The sequence below is a fragment of the Pygocentrus nattereri genome, chromosome 22, assembly GCF_015220715.1.
Source record: "Pygocentrus nattereri isolate fPygNat1 chromosome 22, fPygNat1.pri, whole genome shotgun sequence".
In the NCBI taxonomy this organism is placed as follows: domain Eukaryota; kingdom Metazoa; phylum Chordata; class Actinopteri; order Characiformes; family Serrasalmidae; genus Pygocentrus; species Pygocentrus nattereri.
The window spans coordinates 6,141,522-6,166,123 of NC_051232.1; the positions used below are offsets into that span (position 1 = coordinate 6,141,522).

General features: G+C 41.7%; 1 protein-coding gene across 1 annotated transcript; it reads right to left on the bottom strand.

The window, feature by feature from the left end:
- Window positions 1-16,235: 16,235 nt before the first annotated feature.
- On the bottom strand, window positions 16,236-19,291 carry fgf20a (fibroblast growth factor 20a). The gene is made up of 3 exons (XM_017685054.2): window positions 18,706-19,291; window positions 17,544-17,647; window positions 16,236-17,238 (listed from the first exon to the last, which is right to left on the bottom strand). Exons 1-3 carry the CDS (start codon window positions 18,956-18,958, stop codon window positions 16,993-16,995), a joined length of 603 nt encoding a protein of 200 aa, XP_017540543.1. The 5' UTR covers window positions 18,959-19,291; the 3' UTR covers window positions 16,236-16,992.
- Between the last annotated feature and the right edge of the window lie 5,311 nt (window positions 19,292-24,602).

Below are 24,602 nucleotides of genomic sequence, written 5' to 3' on the forward strand. Positions count from 1 at the left end.
CCTCCACAAAATGATGGCCGTTAAAACTGCTACCCGCGTTTATGTGTCAGGTACTTTAAAATGAAATCAAAATGATGTCCATCGTTCATTTAGAGGCATCACACTTTAAATAGGAGGGTAAATACGAAAAATCCGATATGGTATTAAATATTTACTATAATTATTTATTTATTATTATTTATTATCACTATTTATTTATTAAAATTTATGCACAATATTAAGGGCAACAGGTATTTTCAAACAAAAAACTGAAAAGTGACAAAAATGGAGATAAAAAGTTTTGTTTTATATATGTCTGTGTGTGTGTGTGTGTGTGTGTGTGTGTGAGTCTGGAGGGATTCAGGCATCTGCCATGCAGGTGAAAACACACACATACAGAAAGTGAGTGATATGGAGATGTGTTGATGTTTTGACCCACCAGGTTTGCAATGCATCTGGAATGAGATGACATCATTAGAAAGGGACGGCCACTGGCAGAGAGAGAGAGAGAAAGAGAGAGAGAGAGAGAGAGTGTGTGTGTGTGTGAGTGTGTCTGTGTGTGTCTGAGTGAGTGTGTGTGTGTGTGTGAGTGTGTGTGTGTGTGTGTGTCTGTGTGTCTGAGTGAGTGTGTGTGTGTGTGTGTGTGAGTGTGTGTGTGTGTGTCTGAGTGAGTGTGAGTGTGTGTGTGTGTGTGTGTCTGTGTGTGTCTGAGTGTGTGTGTGTATGTGTGTGTGTGTCTGTGTGTGTCTGAGTGAGTGTGTGTGTGAGTGTGTGTGTCTGTGTGTGTCTGAGTGAGTGTGAGTGTGTGTGTGTGTGTGTGTGTGTGTCTGTGTGTGTCTGAGTGAGTGTGAGTGTGTGTGTGTCTGTGTGTGTCTGAGTGAGTGTGTGTGTGTGTGTGTGGTTTTCATTGTTGTAATATAGACAGAAATATATAGTGTATTTTTGTATTATTCCTATAAAGTGTCATTGGGTTTAAGGCAGTCACGATAAAAATGGCATTTTATTATTATTTTTATTATTAGTAGTTTATATTTAGAAAATATATAAATAGAACAGCATACAAATACAAACTCCAAGCACCTTGTTTTCCAAAAGCATTCGCTCGTCTGGCTTCACACACTTATGATCTCTCATACGACTTATTTTCAATGGACAGTTTGGTAGAGCGTAATCAGAACCTAAAGCTATCTGCACCTTGTACCCCCGACTTCTCACGCAAATCCAACATTAGCAGTAAACAATGGAGCATCTCCAATTTCAGATATTCCAGCTCAGCACGTTCGGTGCCTCACTGAGAGGGGTGGCAAAATTCCTAGTACGGCCACTAAGACAGAGTACGGCAGAGGAAATGATGACAATCACAGGCTCCTAAGCATTAGCCTTATTATCAGGGGATCACATGTTCAAATCCTGGTGATGCTACAGCCATCTGTGGCTGGGAGTCCTGGCCTCTCTCCCTCTCCCTGGATGGGTGGGATGTTCCTCCCTCTCCCCCATCACTCCGGACGATGCCAGTCTGCTCAGGCGTCTGTTAACTGAGATACGAGAACTGATATTTAGTGTTCTCCTCCAAGCGTGTTGAGCTTCCGTGACATTGTGTTTGCAGCAGTTTGAAAAGATGTGGTGGAGCTTCACAAGTCTTGGAGGAACTGTGTTAGCGTTCCCTCTCCTAGCGCTGGGAGCTTCATATTTGGGGGAGACCAAGCCGGCGGGTGGAATTGGACTAAATTGGGGAGAAAATTGGGAAAAATTGCACGATCACGGGTCACAGCGCTGCACTGCACTGCCTGGTGGAAAAACACCATTAGTGGTTGTAGTTATAGTTCAGATATCGTGTGTGATCTCTGGTTTTCCCAGCCGGGAATTTCCTCCCCCTCTCCGTGTATTTGTGTGTGTGTGTGTGTGTGTGTGTGTGTGTGTGTGTGTGTGTGTATGTGTAGGGTCTGTGAGTTGTTCGGGGGTAGGTATGTGTGTGTGCACCCACCCACACTCTCTCTCACACACACATACCTACCCCAGAACAACTCACAGACCCTACACACACACACACACACACACACACACACACACACACACACACACACACACAGTTATAATGCAACAGAGAGAGAGAGAATTCTGTTCCACTGTGGACCTGCTGGGGCTTGTCCTTTACCTTTACCCCTCTCTCTCTCTCTCTCTCTGTCTCTCTCTCTGTATCTGTCTCTCACTCCCACTCTCCCTCTCTGTCTTTCTCCATCTGTCTTTCTCTTTCTCTCTGTATCTCGCACTGTCATCTTTCTCCCACAGCCTTCACATTAGAAGAGAAAAGAAAAGGAGAGAGAGAGAAAAGAGATGACAAAAGAAGAGAAGAAAAGTAAAGACCAGAGATAAATGGAAGAAGAGATGAGAGAAGACAGGAGAAGAGAAGGGAAAAAGAAATAATAGAAGAGAAGAAATAGTATAAGAAGATAACAGAACAAAAAAGAAAAAAAAGAACAGACGAGAAGAGAAAAGAAAGCAGAGAAGGAATAATAGAAGAAAATAAGACATAATAAAATAGAAAAAAGAAAAAAGAAGGGAAAAGAAAAATAGGAGACAATAAGAGAAGAGAAGTGAAGAGAGGAAGAAAGAATAGAAGAGAAGAGAAAACAGGAGAGGAGAAGGAATGATAGAAGAAAATAAGAAATAACAAAAGAAAAAAGAAAAAACAGGAGACAAGAGAAGAGAAAGGAGTCAAGAAGAGAAGAAATGATAAGAATAGATTAAAGGAGAAGGAAGAATAAGAAAAGAAAACAAAACGTTACACAAGAGAAAAAGGAAAAAATGTGCATAGGGTGCTAACTGGTGGTAAACGGTGCTAACTGGTGGTAAAAGGTGCTAACTGGTGGTAAACGGTGCTAACTGGTGGTAAAAGGTGCTAACTAGTGGTAAAAGGTGCTAAATGGTGGTAAAAGGAGCTAACTGGCGGTAAAAGGTGCTAACTAGTGGTAAAAGGTGCTAACTGGTGGTAAAAGGTGCTAACTGATGGTAAAATGTGCTAACTGGTGGTAGAAGGAGCTAACTGGTGGTAAAAGGTGCTAACTGGTGGTAGAAGGAGCTAACTGGTGTTAAAAGGAGCTAACTGGCAGTAGAAGGTGCTAACTGGTGATAAAAGGTGCTAACTGGCGGTAAAAGGTGCTAACTGGTGGAAGAAGGTGCTAACTGGTGGTAAAACATGCTAACTGGCGGTAAAAGGAGCTAACTGGTGGTAAAAGGTGCTAACTGGCAGGAAAAGGTGCTAACTGGTGATAAAAGGTGCTAACTGGTGGTAGAAGGAGCTAACTGGTGGTAAAAGTAGCTAACTGGTGGTAAAAGGTGCTAACTGGTGGTAAAACATGCTAACTGGTGATAAAAGGTGCTAACTGGTGGTAAAAGGTGCTAACTGGCAGGAAAAGGTGCTAACTGGTGGTAAAAGGTGCTAACTGGCAGGAAAAGGTGCTAACTGGTGGTAAAAGGTGCTAACTGGTGGTAAAACATGCTAACTGGTGGTAAAACATGCTAACTGGTGGTAAAAGGTGCTAACTGGTGGTAAAAGGTGCTAACTGGTGGTAAACGTGCTAACTGGTGGTAAAAGGTGCTAACTGGTGGTAAAACATGCTAACTGGTGGTAAAACATGCTAACTGGTGGTAAAAGGTGCTAACTGGCAGGAAAGGTGCTAACTGGTGGTAAAACATGCTAACTGGTGGTAAAACATGCTAATCGGCGGTAAAAGGAGCTAACTGGTGGTAAAAGGTGCTAACTGGTGGTAAAAGGTGCTAACTGGCAGGAAAAGGTGCTAACTGGTGGTAAAACATGCTAACTGGTGGTAAAACATGCTAACTGGTGGTAAAAGGTGCTAACTGGCGGTAAAACATGCTAACTGGTGGTAAAAGGTGCTAACTGGTGATAAAACATGCTAACTGGTGGTAAAAGGTGCTAACTGGCGGTAAAAGGTGCTAACTGGTGGTAAAAGGTGCTAACTGGCGGTAAAAGGAGCTAACTGGTGGTAAAAGGTGCTAACTGGTGGTAAAAGGTGCTAACTGGCGGTAAAAGGAGCTAACTGGTGGTAAAAGGTGCTAACTGGTGGTAAAAGGTGCTAACTGGTGGTAAAAGGTGCTAACTGGTGGTGTATAGACTTCCATTGCCTACATTAGCCTCATAGCTTTAGTCCAGAACTGAAAAGGTCAGATGCCAAACATGCCGGCTGGTTGATTAGATTTAGGATAAGGGGGGAAACTGTGTACATGTATTTTTTTGCTGAACTACTGCTTTAAGTATAAGTCTCTCTCTCTCTCTCTCTCTCTTTCCTGTCCTGATGTCATTAGTAACTGATTGCTTTTCTCTTTACTCTCATTAAGAATTTAGTACTAAACCAAGGGCCACATGTGATGTATCGACGCTCAGGGCGTCCTCAATAACACATACAAATGAGTTCCACCATTCCCGAGGGGACGAGCTGTCAATCAAATCGAACTCAAAGGCGAGGCTTAATGTCTCTCTGCAGAAATGATAAGAAGTTTAAGAGTCAGACTGTAAGTGCTGCTGTAACGTGTCTTTATAACTTACTTCTGGGTGGATAGCGCAGGCCGATCTACACTGACGCAACAGGATTTTGTACTTATTAGTTATTTAACTGCAATACTGTAAAAGTCATCTATTGTCGTATAATCATGAACATACACCAGCCACACACTTTTGAGCAGGGTTTAATGAAGAAGCATTGCATCTGAAAGATGTTTTCAGAATGCACATTCGAAAACAAGAACTGATCCAAATGGGAACCAACAGAACGCATGGTTCTAGATCTTGCCTAAACCATTATAATCATTACACTAACCACGAGTAACAATTTAATGGTCTTTCTGGCCATTTTGTGTCGCCCGAAGACGTCTAATTGGGCTAATTAGACAGAATCATGTGTGGAATGAAAAAAAAAAATAGTAAAGCAAATAATATGCCACCTTGCGTGTTTAGGGAGGTAATAACTTCAGGCTCCTACAGATGGCGTTGCACGAGAATGACTGTGCTATAAATACCTGTGGGTGTGCGACAGGATTCATAGATTGAGAAAAGGTGGTACACCGCAGTGATTGTCTCGTTCCATGTGTGGAAAATGGCTCGCAAAGCAGATGTTTATGACAGTCAAAAAGGAGTGATCGCATTTGGGGCTGCCAAAGGCCACAGTATGAAGGAAGTAGCTGAATTTACAGGTGTATCGAAGCGTACGGTCATACTGGTCGACCAGCAGTGGCAAAAATCCCAGACTACAGGAAATTCTTGTCAGAGTTGTGGCCAAAACATGAAACTCATGGACAGGGACCACTGGCGTGTTTCACGGCTTTTGAATAACAGTTGCTTCCCTGCGGAGTGTTCTCTCAGAAATTGGTTGTGAAGGACCTGCACTGACTTCTAGAAGCAATTCTTGCCTGGAAGAGAAGCGGTTTTTATTCACACGTTAAACGTGCAGGGTGACTAATTTTTTGTCCGCGGAGCTTATTTCTCTCTGTCGCATGTGAAAATGGGAGCAAAAACACTTGTTCTGTGGCCACTAGCATACATGCTAATAGCATTAGCTTCTTAACTAGCTTACATCAATTTACCCGCTACAAAGTAATAATTATAAAAACGGCAATCAGCAGATCAATGTACCATCACTGTGCATGTTCCTCATGTAGTAGTGCTTGCAGTAACTAAAACACAAACACAGAATAGCACTAAGAAAAGGCTTGCAAAGCTACATCGGGTTTGAAATGTTCGCCGCTAAGATCAAATGAAAGTATGAATGAATGGAAACAGAAGTTGGAGGACAAATATATAAAATTACTGATCAGAACTTGATCTGAGCTACATCACATTGACATAAACATGCCATAAACATGCCATGGCAGATGTTACATGCTGTCATGAGTTCAGTAATATAACAGTCAGTGACGGGGAGCGAGGATGCGGACGCACATGCTGAGATAAGCGGCTTTTATCATGGGCAAATCCAGGGTCATGGTCAAAACGGTCCAGGGTCAATGAGCCAACACGGATAGATCGGGGACCAGACATGACATGAACCAGAGTCAAACAACACCAGTACAACCAACACAACATGTAACACCAACAACACAGGCAGAGATTCAAACAAAAAAGACCAGCAAACACAGGGCTTAAATACACAGGGAAAACGAGGGACAGGAGGAAAACAGGTGGAGACAATCAGGGGCGGAGTCATGAAATGAGGGGGCTGAACCAAAACAAACACACATGGGCTAAACCAAAACATGAACACAAGGACAGGACTGGGAGGGGCCAATCGTGACAACAAGTTAATGCACGTGCTAACTTTTGCTAAGTAGGGTGCTATAACATGGGATCTGTCATCACTCTTCTCCTTCTTACTTTATTGTGTTTTTTTGAAAAATATGTTTTACAGTAACACATTTCAAATTAGATAGTGGTTGCTAAGGTGTTGCCAGGCCATTGCCACATTATTTAAGGTGGTTGCTAAGGTGGTATTAGGCCATATTTATGTCATTCTAAGTGGTTGCTGCTTGGCCATGGTTTCCCAGGTGACTGCTAAGGTGTTGCTACGCTTTTGCTATTGTATTGCAGGCAGTTGTGAAGATGTTGCTAGGCCATTGATTTGTTGTCCCAAGTGGTTGCTAAGGAGTTGTTAGGCTGTTTCTATGTCGTTCTAGGTGGTTGCTAAGGTTTTGCTAGGCCATTAATACGGTTTCCCAGGTGATTGCGAAGTGTTGCTATGCCATTCCTATGTTATCCCAGGTTGCTGCGTAGGTGTTATTAGGTCATTGCTAAGGTATCCTGGTGGTTGCTAAGGTTTTGCTAGGCCATTAATACAGTTTCCCAGGTGATTGCGAAGTGTTGCTATGTCATTCCTATGTTATTCCTGGTAAGGTGTTGCTATGGTATCCCAAGTAGTTGTTAAGAATGTTTTTAAAGTAACACATCTTAAATTAATTGATGCTTGATAATGTGCTGCTTGGCCATTGCTATTCTAAGTGGTTGCTAAGAAGCTGTTAGGCCATCTCTATGTCATTCTAAGTGGTTGCTGAGGTGCTGCTTGGCCATCGGAAATGCTAAGGTGTTGCTAGGCCATTACTATGTTGTCGCTGGTAGTTGCTAAGACATTGCTAGGCTGTTGCTATGGTATTCCAGGTGACTGCTAAGGTTTTGCTAAGCCATTAGTATGGTTTCCCAGGTGATTGCTAAGTGTTGCTTTGTTAGACCCCCTTGTTGCTAAGGTGTTGCTAAGCCGTTGCTAAGGTATCTCAGGTGGTTGCTAAGGTTTTGCTAGGCCATTGGTATGGTGTCCCAGGTGATTGCTAGTTCTTGCTATGCCATCCCTATGTTATCCCATATTGTTGCTAAGGTGTTGTGAGGCCATTGCAGTGGTATTCCAAGTGGTTGTTAAGATGTTGTTGTTTCTTTCCTTTCATCCAAAAGCTCCCTAACAAAAAGCTATTACACGAAATGCCTGTGAATACACTGCCTGATGTCTGAGACATTTAAGGTTTTGGCCTAAACTGTATTTTCAAAATAAATTCATTGGTGGAGGGATAAATGCAACATGTTGTGAGGCAAAATAGTCCCCAAAGAAAACCTGTTATTTTTAGATTTCCCATCATTTTACCATCATCAACATTACATACAGAAACTCAGAAGACACGTAAAGACTCACCGGTGCTTTTAGACAGTCTACAAAAATGTATCCATGTGTTCATTCACTACCAAAACACAGCAAACACAAACTTCCTGCTGATAAAGGAGCAAAAGTTATATTTCAGGTCAACACCACAAAGCGGAAAGGATAAGCTTTGCTCAGATCCGTTGTGTTCTTCATCCTTCATGTGTCTAAGCTCTGTGTAGACTGGTGTAGACTGGAGAAACCTGACCCTGCATCAGCGGGCCGAGACGAGCTCATTAACTGCCCCAGATTCCTCTCTGCACAATGGCCAATAGGTAAACGATTACATCCACCTGATTTACAACTGACCAAGCACATTTCCACTGCTGTGGCAAGACAGAGACAAATTGTATGCCCATGAATGTAGCTCTGAGACACTGGGCCAGCCCTAAAAGGCGCCCTTAGTCCTACTGTCCTCTTACAAGTGTAGGTGACGTTAATAACATGTGGACATAGAGGCCAAGGGACCTTTAAACAGTGAAACTTTCATGCAACTTTAGTTGCTTGAAATCTGTATGAAACTAAGTTGCACTTGAGTTGCACAATTTAATGAATCTGCAATTCATTTGAAAAAACAGTTGCATGCATCTCAACTTCATGGAAGTTTCATGAAACAGCCCATCAAACATGATCAATCATGTGATCACACCAAACAGCATGTATAGAGTGGGTGTACCAAAAAATAATGTGGAAATTATGTTGAAATCATTGAAATTAGGTTGAAAGATTAGTTGCGTGAAAGTTTCACCATGTAATATGACTTTGGGTTTAAACACGTGCAACAGGGACAAACGCATGCAACATGCATATTACGTACGTACTATACACTGAACATCAGTCATACCAGTAGTTGTGGTCAGACAGCTGTAAACAAATCCCTCAAAAGTCTCAAGTTGAGAATTTGAGAGGCCACTGCAGAGTACATAACCGTGTGTTCATCACCAAAGGCCGCACTAAGGGCACATAGAGGCCGCTCATGAGTGCCTCTTTGATCACCAAAATCCAAAAGTGGTCGATCAGCCAAGATGTGTGAGGTTTGCTCCTTTACCTTTGCACTCAAGCTAAATAACTGAATCCACCAGTTAGCACTGTGCTAAATGCATGCCTAAACCCTTTAACTGTGTGGAGTTGGTCAGTAATAGACTTGCTTATGTGATTTCTGACACCATGTATGACCCACTGTTATGACCCCATCAATGTTGCTGCCATATTGGTCCAGGCAACTGGTCATAACTCTCAGGAGACTGGATGGGGAAAAAGATGTGCAAGTGTAACAGAATCAAAACCAGATCTCAGGGAATTACTTTCCACACGTAAGACTGAACAGCTCTTTTTGGTTGTAGAGTCAGACTGGTAGCAATTAACAATGATGTTTGCTAGATATGAAAGCTGAGACTTATAACAACTAAACTACCCAGAATTGAGATTTTCATTAATATTGTCATGATATATTATGAATCTGACCGTGTTCCATGTTTCCCAAAAAGAAAGACTTGAGAAGACAATGGAAGTTTTTTTTTTCATCAGTGAGTCTGTTAAATGATGGGGACGTAGAAAAATGAAGCTGAAGGTGGTTTTGTGTTTGTCCGTTCTCAGGAAATGTTCTGTTCCACCTTAAATGGCGGTGCAGTTACATTCTGACACCAGTGTAGTGTTAAGGCAACTCCTGCGAATGGACCATTTAAGGCCTCATTCCAGAAATATTAACCAATGAAAATAAGGCAAATCCATGCTTGCCAAACATGAGCTTTCACAATTCCTTATGACAATTCATTCTTTTCCCTCATGATAGTAATTCAGTTCATGTCAGCATAACACTGATACACACACCTGTCTTCAGCATCTAGCAGCGATTATAACTATATGAAGTTTGAAGTATTTGAGATTTGAAGTAACTGCAGGCAAAACTTTTTTGGTACTCCAAGTAGATCATAAACCCTTGAATATAAAAACAACTTATTGAAATCCGTTCAGAAACGTTAATGCTTTTCATCCAGAAAAACTGCAGCTGCCTCATTTATTTGTATTTGTTTACAGGCTAGTCTTGTCTGGACCAAGATGGTAGACACTTCAATGTACCTCCAGTGCAAAAGTAGCTCCAGCACAAACTTCTGACACCAAATATGATTTGGCTGAATGACTGAATTTGGGGTCAGAGAGGAAACCGTGTATAGTTGAATTTTCACTGAACCATTAGCCAAAATCCAGCATTTATCATTATTTTACTTTTTCTGTTTAGTGCTTGTGTGTTTTTTTGTTTGTGCACCTAAAATAGTTGATATGATGATATTATGTAATGATATATATAAACGAGCCTTGTTCCGATTGGCTTCGTCTCATTTAAAAAGCAGTCTGGTGGAAACACTCCTTATAACTTTACTACATGTGGGCGGGGCTAAACTGCTGTGGGCTGTATAGATGAATAAACATGTCATGTGCTGGTTTTTATGACATCACAGAAACAAGTCATTAAAAACAGATGCCTTTTTCGTTTATTTGTTTATGCAACTTCCTTTCCATAAACAATCAAAGGCAAAATTTGAGCGCCTTGTTAAAAATGCGTTTCGTCAATTTTCAGAGTGATAATAAGTTAACACGTCCTCTACAGTCAACAAAGTTCAGCACATTTTATTACATAATTATTTATGTTTATTTGCTGAATTTAACATATTTGGAAAACAATAAATAAAATATGGTGGGTGCAAAAATTCTGGCACATTTTTATAGAAATGCTGCACTAAAATTAGCAGAAAATACCAGTTGGTTCATTTGCTTTTACTTAGAAAATTAAGAAAATATCCATATTTGTGCATGTATGTGTGTATGTAAATGAGCTCAGGTCTGACTGGCTGCTCTTTATCGGGCCTCATTCACAAAAAAATAAAGTAATTAATTAAAAATCAGTCCTGAAAAGTGCTACTTTTAACTTTAAAGTGAATGGGCGAGGCTAAGTATGGTTTTTGTGACATCACAAAAGCAACAAACTCAACTTGGTTCCCATATATGGACTGTATGGACCAAGGAGTTTACATGCTTTAAAATAACCAAAAAAATATTTGGATTTTCGCCGATAATCAGTGATCAAATCAGCGGTGCCGTTTGTGAGAATGCAGAAAAAACGGCCTACGCCGTCGGAGAGGGAGCAGAAGGGTGTGTGTGTGTGTGAACACCTGTGCAGTTTTTGCTCGAGCCACAAAGACTCAGGTAGGTGCAGGTGAAAGATCAGTCACTTCAACACCTGCCCTAGAACAAGAGCGCTAGAACATTCTCCTTTATGGCGCAACTCAGAGCTCTGAAGGCTGTGTTTCACTGCGGGGGGGGTGGGGGGTGGGGTGGGAAACCCCAATATACACTTATGCATTAGTATGTGCATGTGTGCAGACAGACCCCCAGTCAGGAGAACCCCTGGCTCACCTTCACAGAGATCTGGAGATCATACAGACGCACACACACCATCTACACATACACAAACAGTTCAGTCGAAAACCACCTCTTGCTTTTATGGCAGCTTGCATTCTTTGTCAGTTTTGCAGGGATGTTTCGGTCTTAGAAGCTGGTTTAGCATTCAGTGGTGTTGAGGTCTGGACTCTGGGGTGGTCAGTCGATCGTTCAGCTTCTTTCTTTGATGTGTCCATCTCCTTTTCTCAGTGAGGTTCTTCTCAATCAGCTACACATCCTTTCAGACCCACAGTGCTGAGTGGTCTTCTCACAGTGGAAGGCTGGACAGAAACACCTGTGGATGTTCTCAGATCTGAAGCAGCTTGATGTTCTCCTCTCCCTCAGAGATGGAAGCTTTAAGTGCTGTTTATCTGATGGGGGCAGTTTTGGTGTCAACCAGGATGCAGTGATGAGCCATTGCTATTAGAGCTAGGCCTTCAGTTTGGACCATAAATGTCAAAACATGGTCGAAATCCACCTCTACGATAATGTTCATTTCTGTTAGCAACCCTAAGAGACTCCAGCACTATGGTAGCTACAACTCACATGAAAGTTTTTGGTCATTCTATTTTAAAAAGAGATTCTAAATGTTTAATTAACTTGGAGACACTGACATACACTATATTGCCAAAAGTATTCGCTCCTCTGCCTTTACACACACGTGAACTTGAGTGAGATCCTGTTCTTAATCCATAGGGTTTAATATGATGTCGGCTCACCCTTTGCAGCTGTAACAGCTTCAACTCTTCTGGGAAGGCTTTCCACAGGGTTAGGAGTGAGTTTATGGGAATTTCTGACCGTTCTTCCAGAAGCACATTTGTGAGGTCAGACACTGATGTTGGACGAGAAGGCCTGGCTCACAGTCTCCACTCTAATTCATTCCAAAGGTGTTCTATCAGGTTGAGGTCTGGACTCTTTGCAGGCCAGTCAAGTTCTTCCACACCAAACTGGCTCATCCGTGTCTTTATGGACCTGCTTTGTGCACTGGTGTGCAGTCATGTTGGAACAAGAAGGGGCCGTCCCCAAATTTGTCTTAGACATCTGGGTTATTATTGGCATTTTGCCATATGTTCGATCAGCACTGACAAGTAATTACACAGGGAGATTCCCTCGAAAGAGCCCTGAATATTCCGTTATAACCCTTGCTAGGATGAAGCAATCTGAACCAAACGAGATGCATCGTGCTCCTCAAAATACAGAACTTTGAACAAGCCAGGATGCCCCAGTGTGGGAGCGATGAGATAGATGTCAAGCAGCTGTTGTGATGTGTAACCTCTGTTTACAACTTCTGGGTGCATACCCCCCATGCCTCTTCATGTGTCTGGCAGAAAATGGAGATCACTTCCAGCATCACGAGCAATGCAATCAATTACACACACGTCACGTTATGTAGTGTATTTTTTTGGTTCAGATTGCTTCATCCTAACGGGAGTTACAACAGAATGTTCTGGGCCTCTTTCGAGTGAATCGTCCAGAAATGACATAGTCAGTAACATAATGAATACATTTGCATTTGCAGTCGTTTGTCGCTTGTTTTGATGCCAAAAATGACTAAAATGGCCAGAAAACGTGAAGAATGAGTTTGTTTTCCGCAATACGGCACTTTTTCGTCTTCCCAACACAAATGCTTCAATATAAAACGACATGCTTTCATTACTAGCAGCATAACTGACTTCTAAGGGTTAAGCAACTTCTAAAGAGCTGTGTTAGCGCTCCCTCTCCCTCCCTCTCTCTCCCTCTCTCTCTCTTTCATGCAGGTACTCAGCCTCTATTACTCCCTTCATTTCTTCCTGTGAAGAGGCTGAGAGCCCCTATATTTGGGATTTATTTTGGAATAGCCACCTCTTCCCATATGCTATTTAAAAGTATCAGTTCCTCCTCGGTTCCTCGCCCAAACAGACACACACATACACTCACAGAGCCAGATGTGCTGACATGTAAGTCAACTCCTCTTAAGTATCATCAAAGGAGATGAATCACAAAGAGCTGGAGAACCTCTGAATGAGAAAAGGAAGTAATCGAGGGGAGGAGAAAAACAGAGCGGCTGCCAGCCAGCGTCTAATTGCAGTGTGTGTCACATGTACAGACGACGCTCGACTCGCACACATGACTTCATAGCTTTCTGGTGTGCGGATGTGCACGGAGATAATTTCTTGTGGATATCCAGCACCGCGGAACGTCCCGGGTGGGACTGTTTCCCTAAAAGAACGGTTTAAATGAAATGTATCCAGATGTCCTTGATCGATGCGATCAATCAGCCAAGGCATGTTGTGTCTAAAGAGGCTAATGTAGCTAGCACGTAATGGAAGCTTACATGTACAAAGGTTAGCAGGCAGGGTGGAGATGTGAAGTAATCTCAAACAGACTTGATTATGTGGCTTCAGACACTATTTCAGTCATTTCCTGCAAGTCTTGGGACTTTAGATGAGCTTGGGCCCAGAGAAGTCGGCGGCGTTTCCGCATATCATTGATGTTTGGCTTTCTCCTTCTGTATTTGCATGTCAAGTTGCATTTCTTGATGCGACAGCAGGCTGTGTTAAGTGACAACAGCTTTCCGAAGTTCTGCGATGCCCAGGTAGCAATAATTAGATCTACAGAATACAATCAAGTTAGTCAGCAAAAAACATTAAAGGACATTTCTTTGTACTGTCTGTTAGATAAAGGTGCAAAACAAACGAAAAATCACAGATTTCGAGTTCATTCCTTTAATCTTCGCATTTACTAATGTGAAAGGATTCATTCTGCGCTGAAGTTATGCTGATGACTCTACCTCAACAATTAGAATTGTGGCTTTTGGTTTCTGAGGTTAAAACAGTGGTTTAGTAAAGCAAGGCTGAGATTGTTTGTTCTCGGGTTACTTCATTTATGCAAATGGGATTCTCGGTTATTGGGCATTTTGATCTAGTAAAGCTCGTGCAGGATCAGCGATCTCCATACGAGTGGTGCTTGGGCCCCGACCAGCCGAAAGCCTGCTAAAAGGCTACGTACGCTGGGTAAAGTTGCGACCCGCCGTGTCACTCGAGAAGGTTTTGCGCTCGGGTTGAAATAGCGTTGGGGTCAGTGCGTTTTTGTGTTCCCCACAGTACAGGCCTTTTAACGGCATGGGTGTCCATTAAAGAGGTGAGTAAGAAAAAGGGAGAGAGAGAGAGCGAGAGAGAGAGATTGGGAGTAGCTGAAGCGTGAAATGGACAGTCTTTAACAGTGCATTCACTGCTCTGACTCTTGGGGCTTTTTTGGCATGAACTCTTGGAATTTTTTGCTTTTTTGTAGACACGTGAACGTTTGTAGCAACTTAATTTTTGTCCCAGCAAAAAAGGCAAATAACATCCCATCCTCTACAGATTTGACGCGTTTTAAATTGTTTAATGTTAAATGATTCATTTTACTTTTATGTTGAACAGTTCTGCCCTGTGATGGACTGGTGGCCTGTCCAGGGGGTATATATATATATATATATATATATATATATATATATATATATATAAAGATCAGGCGTAACATCATGTTACTTACTGTACAGCTGCACTCTGTAGTGCTACAGTTACAGACTGTAGTCCATCTGTTTCTCTGATACTCTGTTACCCTGTTCTTCAGTGGTCAGGATCCCCATGGACCCTCACAGAGCAGGTACTATTTAGGTGGTGGATCGTTCTCAGCACTGCAGTAACACTGACGTGGTGGTGGTGTGTTAGTGTGTGTTGTGCTGGTATGAGTAGATCAGCTATAGCAGTGCTGCTGGAGCTAATGAGTGTAGAAACAAAGATCATAATGGTATGCCTAATCGATGTGTACATATACATACATATATATACACATAACCTTTTAAAGAGGACGTGTTAAGCCCTTAAATTGCATTAAATTCCCTGTAGTTATGCAATAATAAACGTGTAATAAGGGGTTGACTGACTTTCATATCATTTTGATCAGGGGTGCACAAACTTTGGCATACGATTAGAATTTTTCTTTTTGGTGAACGTGAGGATGTTTAGAACAAGTAAACTTTCTGTTCTAGCAAAATGTATTTATTTATTTATTTTTTTTTCATGTTCTTTTGGACACATGCATGTTAGTCATGAATAAACATTTTTCACTGCAAATATTTGTCTATTTGTAGACATTTTTATGTAGACATTTATTGTAGACACGTTTATTATAAAGGCTACATTTTTGAACCACCAGAATCTACAATTTTCCGGATTCTTCTTCTTTCTGGATTTTTGTTTATTATTATTATTATTATTATTATTCTGGCAAGGTTTGTAGGTACTAGCAAAAAGGTATTACTTGGATTTTTTATTTTGAATTTTTGGTAGACCTGTCTATGTTTTTGTTTTGTCATAAAATGTTGAACTTTTGGGATTTTTCCCAGATTTTTTGTAAACATGAGGGTGTTTGTAGCAACTAAGCTTTTTTAGAGTAGAACTTTTGTTTACTTTGCAGCTGATTTTTTGTCCCAAAAGAAAAAGTAGACAAAGGCTGTTTTTCCCCCTCCCTCTTTTTGTAAGAACTCTTGAAGTTTTCTCTTTTTTTATGAGAAAAAAAAAAAGTAAAACTGGCTCATCAGCTCGACCTAAAAAATGACTTCGTGGAATAACAAGTAGCTGAACTAGTTTTATTCACATCAAAACTTCCACTCCTGAAAGAATCGTTCATTCAAAGTTTTGATTTGGGTTGAATAAAACCTAAAGTACTGAATTTTACACGTTTGCAATAACTAAACTTTTTTTGGTTCGCATTTAATTACATTTTGCAAAATTTACAAAACCTACGTTTTTGTTCCCCAGCAAAAAGTACAACCTCTGGAATTTTCCTGTTTTATAGACACATTTGTGTATAAACCTTTGTGGGGACTAAATTCCTTGTCCCAGTAAAATGTTTTTTTTTCTCCTGTAAATAAATGAAAGTAATGACTAAACCTATAAAACCTCTCGCTTTGATTTTAAGCCTAATTTGTTCGACATAAATGGGTTTCAGTTTGTAACCAGTTAAGCAAATGGACGTATAAACCTGTCCTCCTTACTTAATGTCAAGCGTCCTTTCCTCTCTAATCAGATGTTCAATAGCCTTTCACCTCTGACCAGTGACCTTCTGTGCTGAAGAAAGGAGAGACAGAACCATGAGAAATCCTTTATCGAATTGTTTAATTCCCAAATGAACTGCAGAACATTCTGTGAAGACCTTGCTTCGTGACATAAGGACAAGAAAAGCATGGATGAACGAGCATGTGTGTGGACATGAAAACAATCCCATATTAAAATACGTTCTTCAGTAGTGCTGTCATATCATAGCTCATTGTCTATAGCGGTAGAAAATAAATCCCTCACGATCTCATATATTGCTGTAAAAATATACTATCAAAATAAATAAATATATAAAATAAATATATGTTTGGGTTTTTAAGCATAAATTATGGGCTAAAAAATGAAAGGTTTGGAAGTTTAGTCTCTGTTTGTTTGTTCGTTGCCAGTGTTTGAGCAGAAGAACGTCAGAAGAACGTCGCACGGAATTCCTTCAGAAGCTTTCGGTATCAGTTCAGTCTCTGACCGGTGGGTCTTTTTCTCAATGCCAAAGCTCCACCACGTCCAAGAACCGGAGCATTCCTGGGTCCACTGTCCTTTCTGAGGAAGCTTCACCTTGCCGATCCCTGCCAATCAAGTTATCCATTGGTCAACCTGGTGTTCTTTAAATTTGATGTTAAGCCCTCAGTGGTCCCAAGTTACACCTCTTCCTGCTCCTGCCTTTGGCCCCCCCCAAAAGTAAGTGAGGGGTATTTCCTGGAGGGTCTCAAGCCTCAACACACTCCCTTCTCCTGGAGCGACCATGTAGGGCCCTAGAAGCAGAAGCGCTGTTACGTGCGTAGGTCCGGTCAGCGGATTTTGCGTCAGCTGTGGCCCAGAACCTCCTTGTAAAGCTCGGGCACCCGCTCCGGATCCACCGGCCGGGGCAGGAAGTGTGTGAAGCGCTGGTGTCTCCGAGATCGGGTGCCATCCCTTGACGTCCCGTCTTTGTTGAGCGCGACGAAGTAGTGCGGCCCTCGCTCTCCGTGCTTGTAGAGGTTGGACGCGTAAGTGTTGTACCAGTTTTCCTCAAACTGCTCCCGGAAGACGCACTCAGCCGTCAGCTTCTCCTGCGAAAAAGAAAATAAACAGAGAAGAGATTAGCAAACTAGCAAGACACAAAGCACTGTATCAATGTATTCTTATGCTGCCCGCCCCCTGCTGGCCGTTGCAGGTAATTACACCGTATTGCAGCTTGACGAAAGCTCAATTAAGTAATGAATCAAAGTAATAGCCATATTATCCTGATGGGTTGCCTGGCACCCTGCCAGCTGCCGGTGGGAGGGGTTGGGGGTGGTGGTAGTGTGGGGGGGTGGGGTGGGTTGGGAGGGTAGCTGAGATTCAGCAATAGGAGCCGGAGCTGGAGAAAACTTACCGAGCCATAGAGCTGCCCTTTGCTGTCCATGCCCAAGTATAGGCCGCTGTCCACACCACGGATGCTGACCAAGCCTACGGCGAGGCTGATGAACTCCAGGATGCCTGCAGGTGTGAAAAAAGAGAAGCAGTTGGTTAGTTTTCTGGTCATGTGCAGCAAAATGACACCAATTAAAGCGATTGCAAAATAACGACCTTGTGACCTCATATTAATAATAACTATATAGCAATTTCGGCACCAATAATAATACTAATACTGTCATTAATCATTTCCATATTAAATGTAATAAGCATATATAATCACTACTAACACTATTACCACCACTATTAATAATAATAACAACAACAGTAGTTATGTTTTTTATCCCAATATGAACCCTACTACTACTACTACTACTACTACTTATAATTATAATAATAATAATAATAGTAATAATGATGATGATGATGATGATAAGGATCAGTCTTGCATAAGACAGTCCAAACATAGGTAACTGAAGAACACGTGGACTATTACATGTAGAGCCGCACTACTGCTACTACTAATACTAATATTAATACTAATACTAATGATAATTATATTAATAATTCGCATTTTGTATATGATAGGTCAAACGAAAGCTGCAACCACTGCTGATAATAACACCAATAATAATTTCCATCTTACAGAAGATCTTGTATAAACATTTGACACACTATACAATCAAGAGTTGTAGTATTATTACTACTAAGGCTAATACTTAATACTATTGCTAATATTAGTACTAATGTTACTAATAATAACGCTAATATGTTCCTTCTAATATAAGATGGATCATGTGAAAGCTACTACTATGGTTAATACTACTATTATTACAATCTATGATAATAATAATAATAATAATAATAATAGATCAAGTGAAAGTATCTGCTACTGTATGGCTGCCACCATCACCATCACCACTACCACTACTGCCACTACTGCCACTACCACTACCACTACTACCACTACTGCCACCACCACTACCACCACTGCCACCACCACTACCACTACTGCCACCACCACTAGCACTACTGACACCACTACTACTACTACTAAGACTACTACTACTAATAATAATAATAATAATGATAATAATAATGATAATGGTGATATTAGTGATAATACTGAGGGTCCTTCTTACCGAACCTGCTGTGGTCCTGTCTCGTGCCCTGCACTGTCCCGTCCGGCAGGATCTGCAGATGGTGTCCGGTCCTGCAGTAAAGCTGTCTGCGCCGCAGCGCGCCCTTCAGCAGCGCGAGGTCAGGGGCGGCGCTGCGCGAGAGCCGCTCCGCTGACACCAGCTGCTGCTGCTGGTGCTGCGCGAGCGCGAAGTGCGCGCCGCTGGGCGCGAGACCCTGGACGCCGTGCACCTGCGGGAAACCCACCGCTCCCATCACCGCTGCGGCGCGAGGAGGAGGAGAAGGAGGAGGATTAAAGCGAAATAACCGGAGTGGAGTGGAGTTAGCGCGTGCCGAGGGGCTAGCAGGACCCGTGTGCCTCGCGCTCTCGCTGAGCTGTGTCCGGCAGCGCTGCTCGTGCGCCTCTGAAGGCTGCTGGGGGCTCCTCTCGCGCTTAAGTAGGGTCCATATGTAAATGTCCTCTTGACGTATGCAAATGAGCTGCTTTGCAGGCAGATCCCTCTGTTCTTTCTTTCTGTTGCGTCGTCTTTTTTCTTTTCTTTTTTTAGAACCATTAACTCCGTTTGATCCCCCTTCGCGCCTCCTTTGATGATGATTTGTTTGGTCTCATCTCCAGCTCGCGAGAGCTTAGAGTGGAGCTAAAGTAAACAGAGAGGAGCGGCGCGAGACCAAAGGTGGGAGAAAATGATGAAGATATAAAAATAATAAACGGAACGGGCGGATTTAGAGGCGTTTATAGTGCAGAGCTGCTGCTGCTGCTGTTGTTGTTGTTGTTGTTGTTTATTGTAGGCTTGGGCTCGCGACGTGCGCGCGTAAGCACCGCTGTCAGTGGAGTAAGTGTGGGGGGCGAAAAGGAGGCAGGTGGAAGCTAAGGAAGAGGAAAAGAGAGGGAGGAGGAGCTTAGAGAGAGAGAGAGAGAGAGAGAGAGAGAGAGAGAGAGAGAGAGAGAGAGAGAGAGAGAGAGAGAAAGAGAGAGGAGTTAGAGAGAGAGCGAAACAGATGAGAGAGGAGTTAGAGAGAGAGAGAAACAGATGAGAGAGAAGTTAGAGAGAGAGAGAGAAACAAATGAGAGAGGAGTTAGAGAGAGAGAGAGAAACAGATGAGAGAGGAGTTAGAGAGAGAGAAACAGATGAGAGAGAAGTTAGAGAGAGAGAAACAGATGAGAGAGGAGTTAGAGAGAGAGAAACAGATGAGAGAGGAGTTAGAGAGAGAGAGAAACAGATGAGAGAGAAGTTAGAGAGAGAGAGAGAAACAAATGAGAGAGGAGTTAGAGAGAGAGAGAGAAACAGATGAGAGAGGAGTTAGAGAGAGAAACAGATGAGAGAGAAGTTAGAGAGAGAGAGAGAGAGAGAGAGAAACAGATGAGAGAGGAGTTAGAGAGAGAGAAACAGATGAGAGAGGAGTTAGAGAGAGAGAAACAGATGAGAGAGGAGTTAGAGAGAGAGAAACAGATGAGAGAGGAGTTAGAGAGAGAGAAACAGATGAGAGAGGAGTTAGAGAGAGAGAGAAACAGATGAGAGAGAAGTTAGAGAGAGAGAAACAGATGAGAGAGGAGTTAGAGAGAGAGAAACAGATGAGAGAGGAGTTAGAGAGAGAGAGAAACAGATGAGAGAGAAGTTAGAGAGAGAGAGAGAGAAACAAATGAGAGAGGAGTTAGAGAGAGAGAGAGAAACAGATGAGAGAGAAGTTAGAGAGAGAGAGAGAGAAACAGATGAGAGAGGAGTTAGAGAGAGAGAAACAGATGAGAGAGGAGTTAGAGAGAGAGAAACAGATGAGAGAGGAGTTAGAGAGAGAGAAACAGATGAGAGAGGAGTTAGAGAGAGAGAGAAACAGATGAGAGAGAAGTTAGAGAGAGAGAGAGAGAAACAAATGAGAGAGGAGTTAGAGAGAGAGAGAGAAACAGATGAGAGAGGAGTTAGAGAGAGAGAGAAACAGATGAGAGAGAAGTTAGAGAGGAGTTAGAGAGAGAGAAACAGATGAGAGAGGAGTTAGAGAGAGAGAGAGAGAGAGAGAAACAGATGAGAGAGGAGTTAGAGAGAGAGAAACAGATGAGAGAGGAGTTAGAGAGAGAGAGAAACAGATGAGAGAGGAGTTAGAGAGAGAGAGAGAGAGAGAAACAGATGAGAGAGGAGTTAGAGAAAAAGAGAGAGAGATGAGAGAGGAGTTAGAGAAAAAGAGAGAGAGATGAGAGAGAGAAACAGATGAGAGAGGAGTTAGAAAGAGAGAGAGAGGAGTTAGAGAGAAAGAGAGAAACAGATGAGAGAGGAGTTAGAAAGAGAGAGAGAGGAGTTAGAGAGAGAGAGAAACAGATGAGAGAGGAGTTAGAGAGAGAGAGAGAAACAGATGAGAGAGGAGTTAGAGAGAAAGAGAGAAACAGATGAGAGAGAAGTTAGAAAGAGAGAGAGAGGAGTTAGAGAGAGAGAGAAACAGATGAGAGAGGAGTTAGAGAGAGAGAGAGAAAAACAGATGAGAGAGGAGTTAGAGAGAGAGAGAGAGAAACAGATGAGAGAGGAGTTAGAGAGAAAGAGAGAAACAGATGAGAGAGGAGTTAGAAAGAGAGAGAGAGGAGTTAGAGAGAGAGAGAAACAGATGAGAGAGGAGTTAGAGAGAGAGAGAGAAAAACAGATGAGAGAGGAGTTAGAGAGAGAGAGAGAGAAACAGATGAGAGAGGAGTTAGAGAGAAAGAGAGAAACAGATGAGAGAGGAGTTAGAAAGAGAGAGAGAGGAGTTAGAGAGAGAGAGAAACAGATGAGAGAGGAGTTAGAGAGAGAGAGAGAAACAGATGAGAGAGGAGTTAGAGAGAGAGAGAGAAACAGATGAGAGAGGAGTTAGAGAGAGAGAAACAGATGAGAGAGGAGTTAGAGAGAGAGAAACAGATGAGAGAGGAGTTAGAGAGAGAGAAACAGATGAGAGAGGAGTTAGAGAGAGAGAAACAGATGAGAGAGGAGTTAGAGAGAGAGAGAAACAGATGAGAGAGAAGTTAGAGAGAGAGAAACAGATGAGAGAGGAGTTAGAGAGAGAGAAACAGATGAGAGAGGAGTTAGAGAGAGAGAGAAACAGATGAGAGAGAAGTTAGAGAGAGAGAGAGAAACAAATGAGAGAGGAGTTAGAGAGAGAGAGAGAAACAGATGAGAGAGGAGTTAGAGAGAGAGAAACAGATGAGAGAGAAGTTAGAGAGAGAGAGAGAGAGAGAGAAACAGATGAGAGAGGAGTTAGAGAGAGAGAAACAGATGAGAGAGGAGTTAGAGAGAGAGAAACAGATGAGAGAGGAGTTAGAGAGAGAGAAACAGATGAGAGAGGAGTTAGAGAGAGAGAGAAACAGATGAGAGAGAAGTTAGAGAGAGAGAGAGAGAAACAAATGAGAGAGGAGTTAGAGAGAGAGAGAGAAACAGATGAGAGAGGAGTTAGAGAGAGAGAGAAACAGATGAGAGAGAAGTTAGAGAGGAGTTAGAGAGAGAGAAACAGATGAGAGAGGAGTTAGAGAGAGAGAGAGAGAGAGAGAGAAACAGATGAGAGAGGAGTTAGAGAGAGAGAAACAGATGAGAGAGGAGTTAGAGAGAGAGAGAAACAGATGAGAGAGGAGTTAGAGAGAGAGAGAGAGAGAGAAACAGATGAGAGAGGAGTTAGAGAAAAAGAGAGAGAGATGAGAGAGGAGTTAGAGAAAAAGAGAGAGAGATGAGAGAGAGAAACAGATGAGAGAGGAGTTAGAAAGAGAGAGAGAGGAGTTAGAGAGAAAGAGAGAAACAGATGAGAGAGGAGTTAGAAAGAGAGAGAGAGGAGTTAGAGAGAGAGAGAAACAGATGAGAGAGGAGTTAGAGAGAGAGAGAGAAACAGATGAGAGAGGAGTTAGAGAGAAAGAGAGAAACAGATGAGAGAGGAGTTAGAAAGAGAGAGAGAGGAGTTAGAGAGAGAGAGAAACAGATGAGAGAGGAGTTAGAGAGAGAGAGAGAAAAACAGATGAGAGAGGAGTTAGAGAGAGAGAGAGAGAAACAGATGAGAGAGGAGTTAGAGAGAAAGAGAGAAACAGATGAGAGAGGAGTTAGAAAGAGAGAGAGAGGAGTTAGAGAGAGAGAGAAACAGATGAGAGAGGAGTTAGAGAGAGAGAGAGAAACAGATGAGAGAGGAGTTAGAGAGAGAGAGAGAAACAGATGAGAGAGGAGTTAGAGAGAGAGATGAGAGAGAGATCAGTAGAGATGATCAGTTCTATTCAGTTCTATATTCAGTTCTATTGAGGAATATTTAGTTCTATATTCATTTTATTTAGAGATAACCAGTTCTGTTCGGTTCTATATTCAAGTCTACAGAGATATTCTGTTCTATATTCATTCTATTTAGTGATATTCTGTACTGTATTTATTATGTTTACAGATAATCAGCTCTATTCAGGTTCATATTCACTTCTATATTCAGTTCTATTTAGAGATATTCAGTTCTATTAAAATATTCAGTTCTATATTCAATTCTACTGATATTCAGTTCTATATTTATTCTATTTAGGGAAAATCAGTTCTATTGAGGTTTATATCCAGTTCTATATTTAGTTCTATTTAGAGATATTCCGTTCTTTCCCTCTGGTTTCCCTTCTATACATTTATTTTAGTGTTTTTATTTCTCAGCTACAGGTGCTGCTGTTATGTTTATACTTATCCAGCTGTTCAATAAAGTGTGCAGCCTTTAAAGAGCACATCTGTACCTCCCTCATCATCTCTAAGCCCTTTAAACACCTTCAATAAAGAAATCAAAGGGCGGCAGATCAAAGGTGAGAAAGTTTAGAGCACTTAAGAAGAGCCTTTGACACAAAAACACAGAAACACTTTGATGCTGCACTATTAAAGGCTTTTTTTCCTTTTTGTTGTTCTCATAACTTTTCCTCTTTTTACCTGCTCTGATTGTCCTCTGTACTTCAGTGGATCCATATCTGCTGGTTTTGTGATGGTGACTGTAAGCGCAGTTTCACTCCATTCAGTACTTTGACCCATTAATGCCCATCTGTCAAACAATGTCCTTTGGTCCATATGTTCTCTGAACTTGCCTCAACACATATTGATCAAACCACACAGCTACAAAGTGAGCTTTATTGATTACTATGTCATATTAGCCCATTCATGTCCAAGAACTACAGTTAGTAGGACTTGAATGAAGGAAAAGTGCCACAGAATTAGTTCTGACTGGTACAAAGGGATGAAATTTGGCAGAGTTGAGCATTAGACGAGCCTCTATCAGCAGACATTTGAATATTTCCATTTACATTTCATTCTGATACTTTTATCCACCATCACATTTGGATTTCTCTTCATTTTGGTGATGAATCAATGAATTTAATATGATGATATAAATAGTCATTTTAGCCATGCTATTTGATACATTTGTGCTCTGGCAAGCTCGGACAACAGCACAGACCGAAGAAACATTCAAGATATCAGATATGGACGCTAATGGGGTCAGTCATTTAGTCACTGAATATCCAAGTTTGATTGTAAATAAAAGTATGAAAGTGACATATTTTCAAAAAGTCCAAATGGATCTTGTTAGACGCTGACTTTAGCTATAAGTCCACCAAATTCCATCTCTTTAGACCAATCAGAGCGAGATCTGCGGCATTTTTCTCATCATACTAAGAGCTGGGCTTGAAAGGGTTAATATAACAACTAGGAACTAATTATGTATTTGTGCATGAACACTGAATAAAAGGTGCTCGTATGAAAAGTGTAATAACTGACCGATGGGCCCTTTTAGGTCACTCTCAGGGCAGCTATCTATCTATCTGTCTATCTATCTATCTGTCTGTCTGTCTGTCTGTCTGTCTGTCTGTCTGTCTATATTTATTTATTTATTTGTTTGTTTACTTATGTCTCTATCTGTTTATTTACTTATGTAGAACACATTCATTGATTAGTTG

Coding starts and splice junctions, on each gene's coding strand:
- fgf20a (XM_017685054.2), bottom strand. CDS start 18,958: ATGGGAGCGGTGGGTTTCCCGCAGGTGCACGGCGTCCAGGGTCTCGCG. Junction 17,648..18,705: donor ACAGGACCACAGCAGGTTCG/GTAAGAAGGACC, acceptor TCACACCTGCAG/GCATCCTGGAGTTCATCAGC. Junction 17,239..17,543: donor AAGGGCAGCTCTATGGCTCG/GTAAGTTTTCTC, acceptor TCTTTTTCGCAG/GAGAAGCTGACGGCTGAGTG.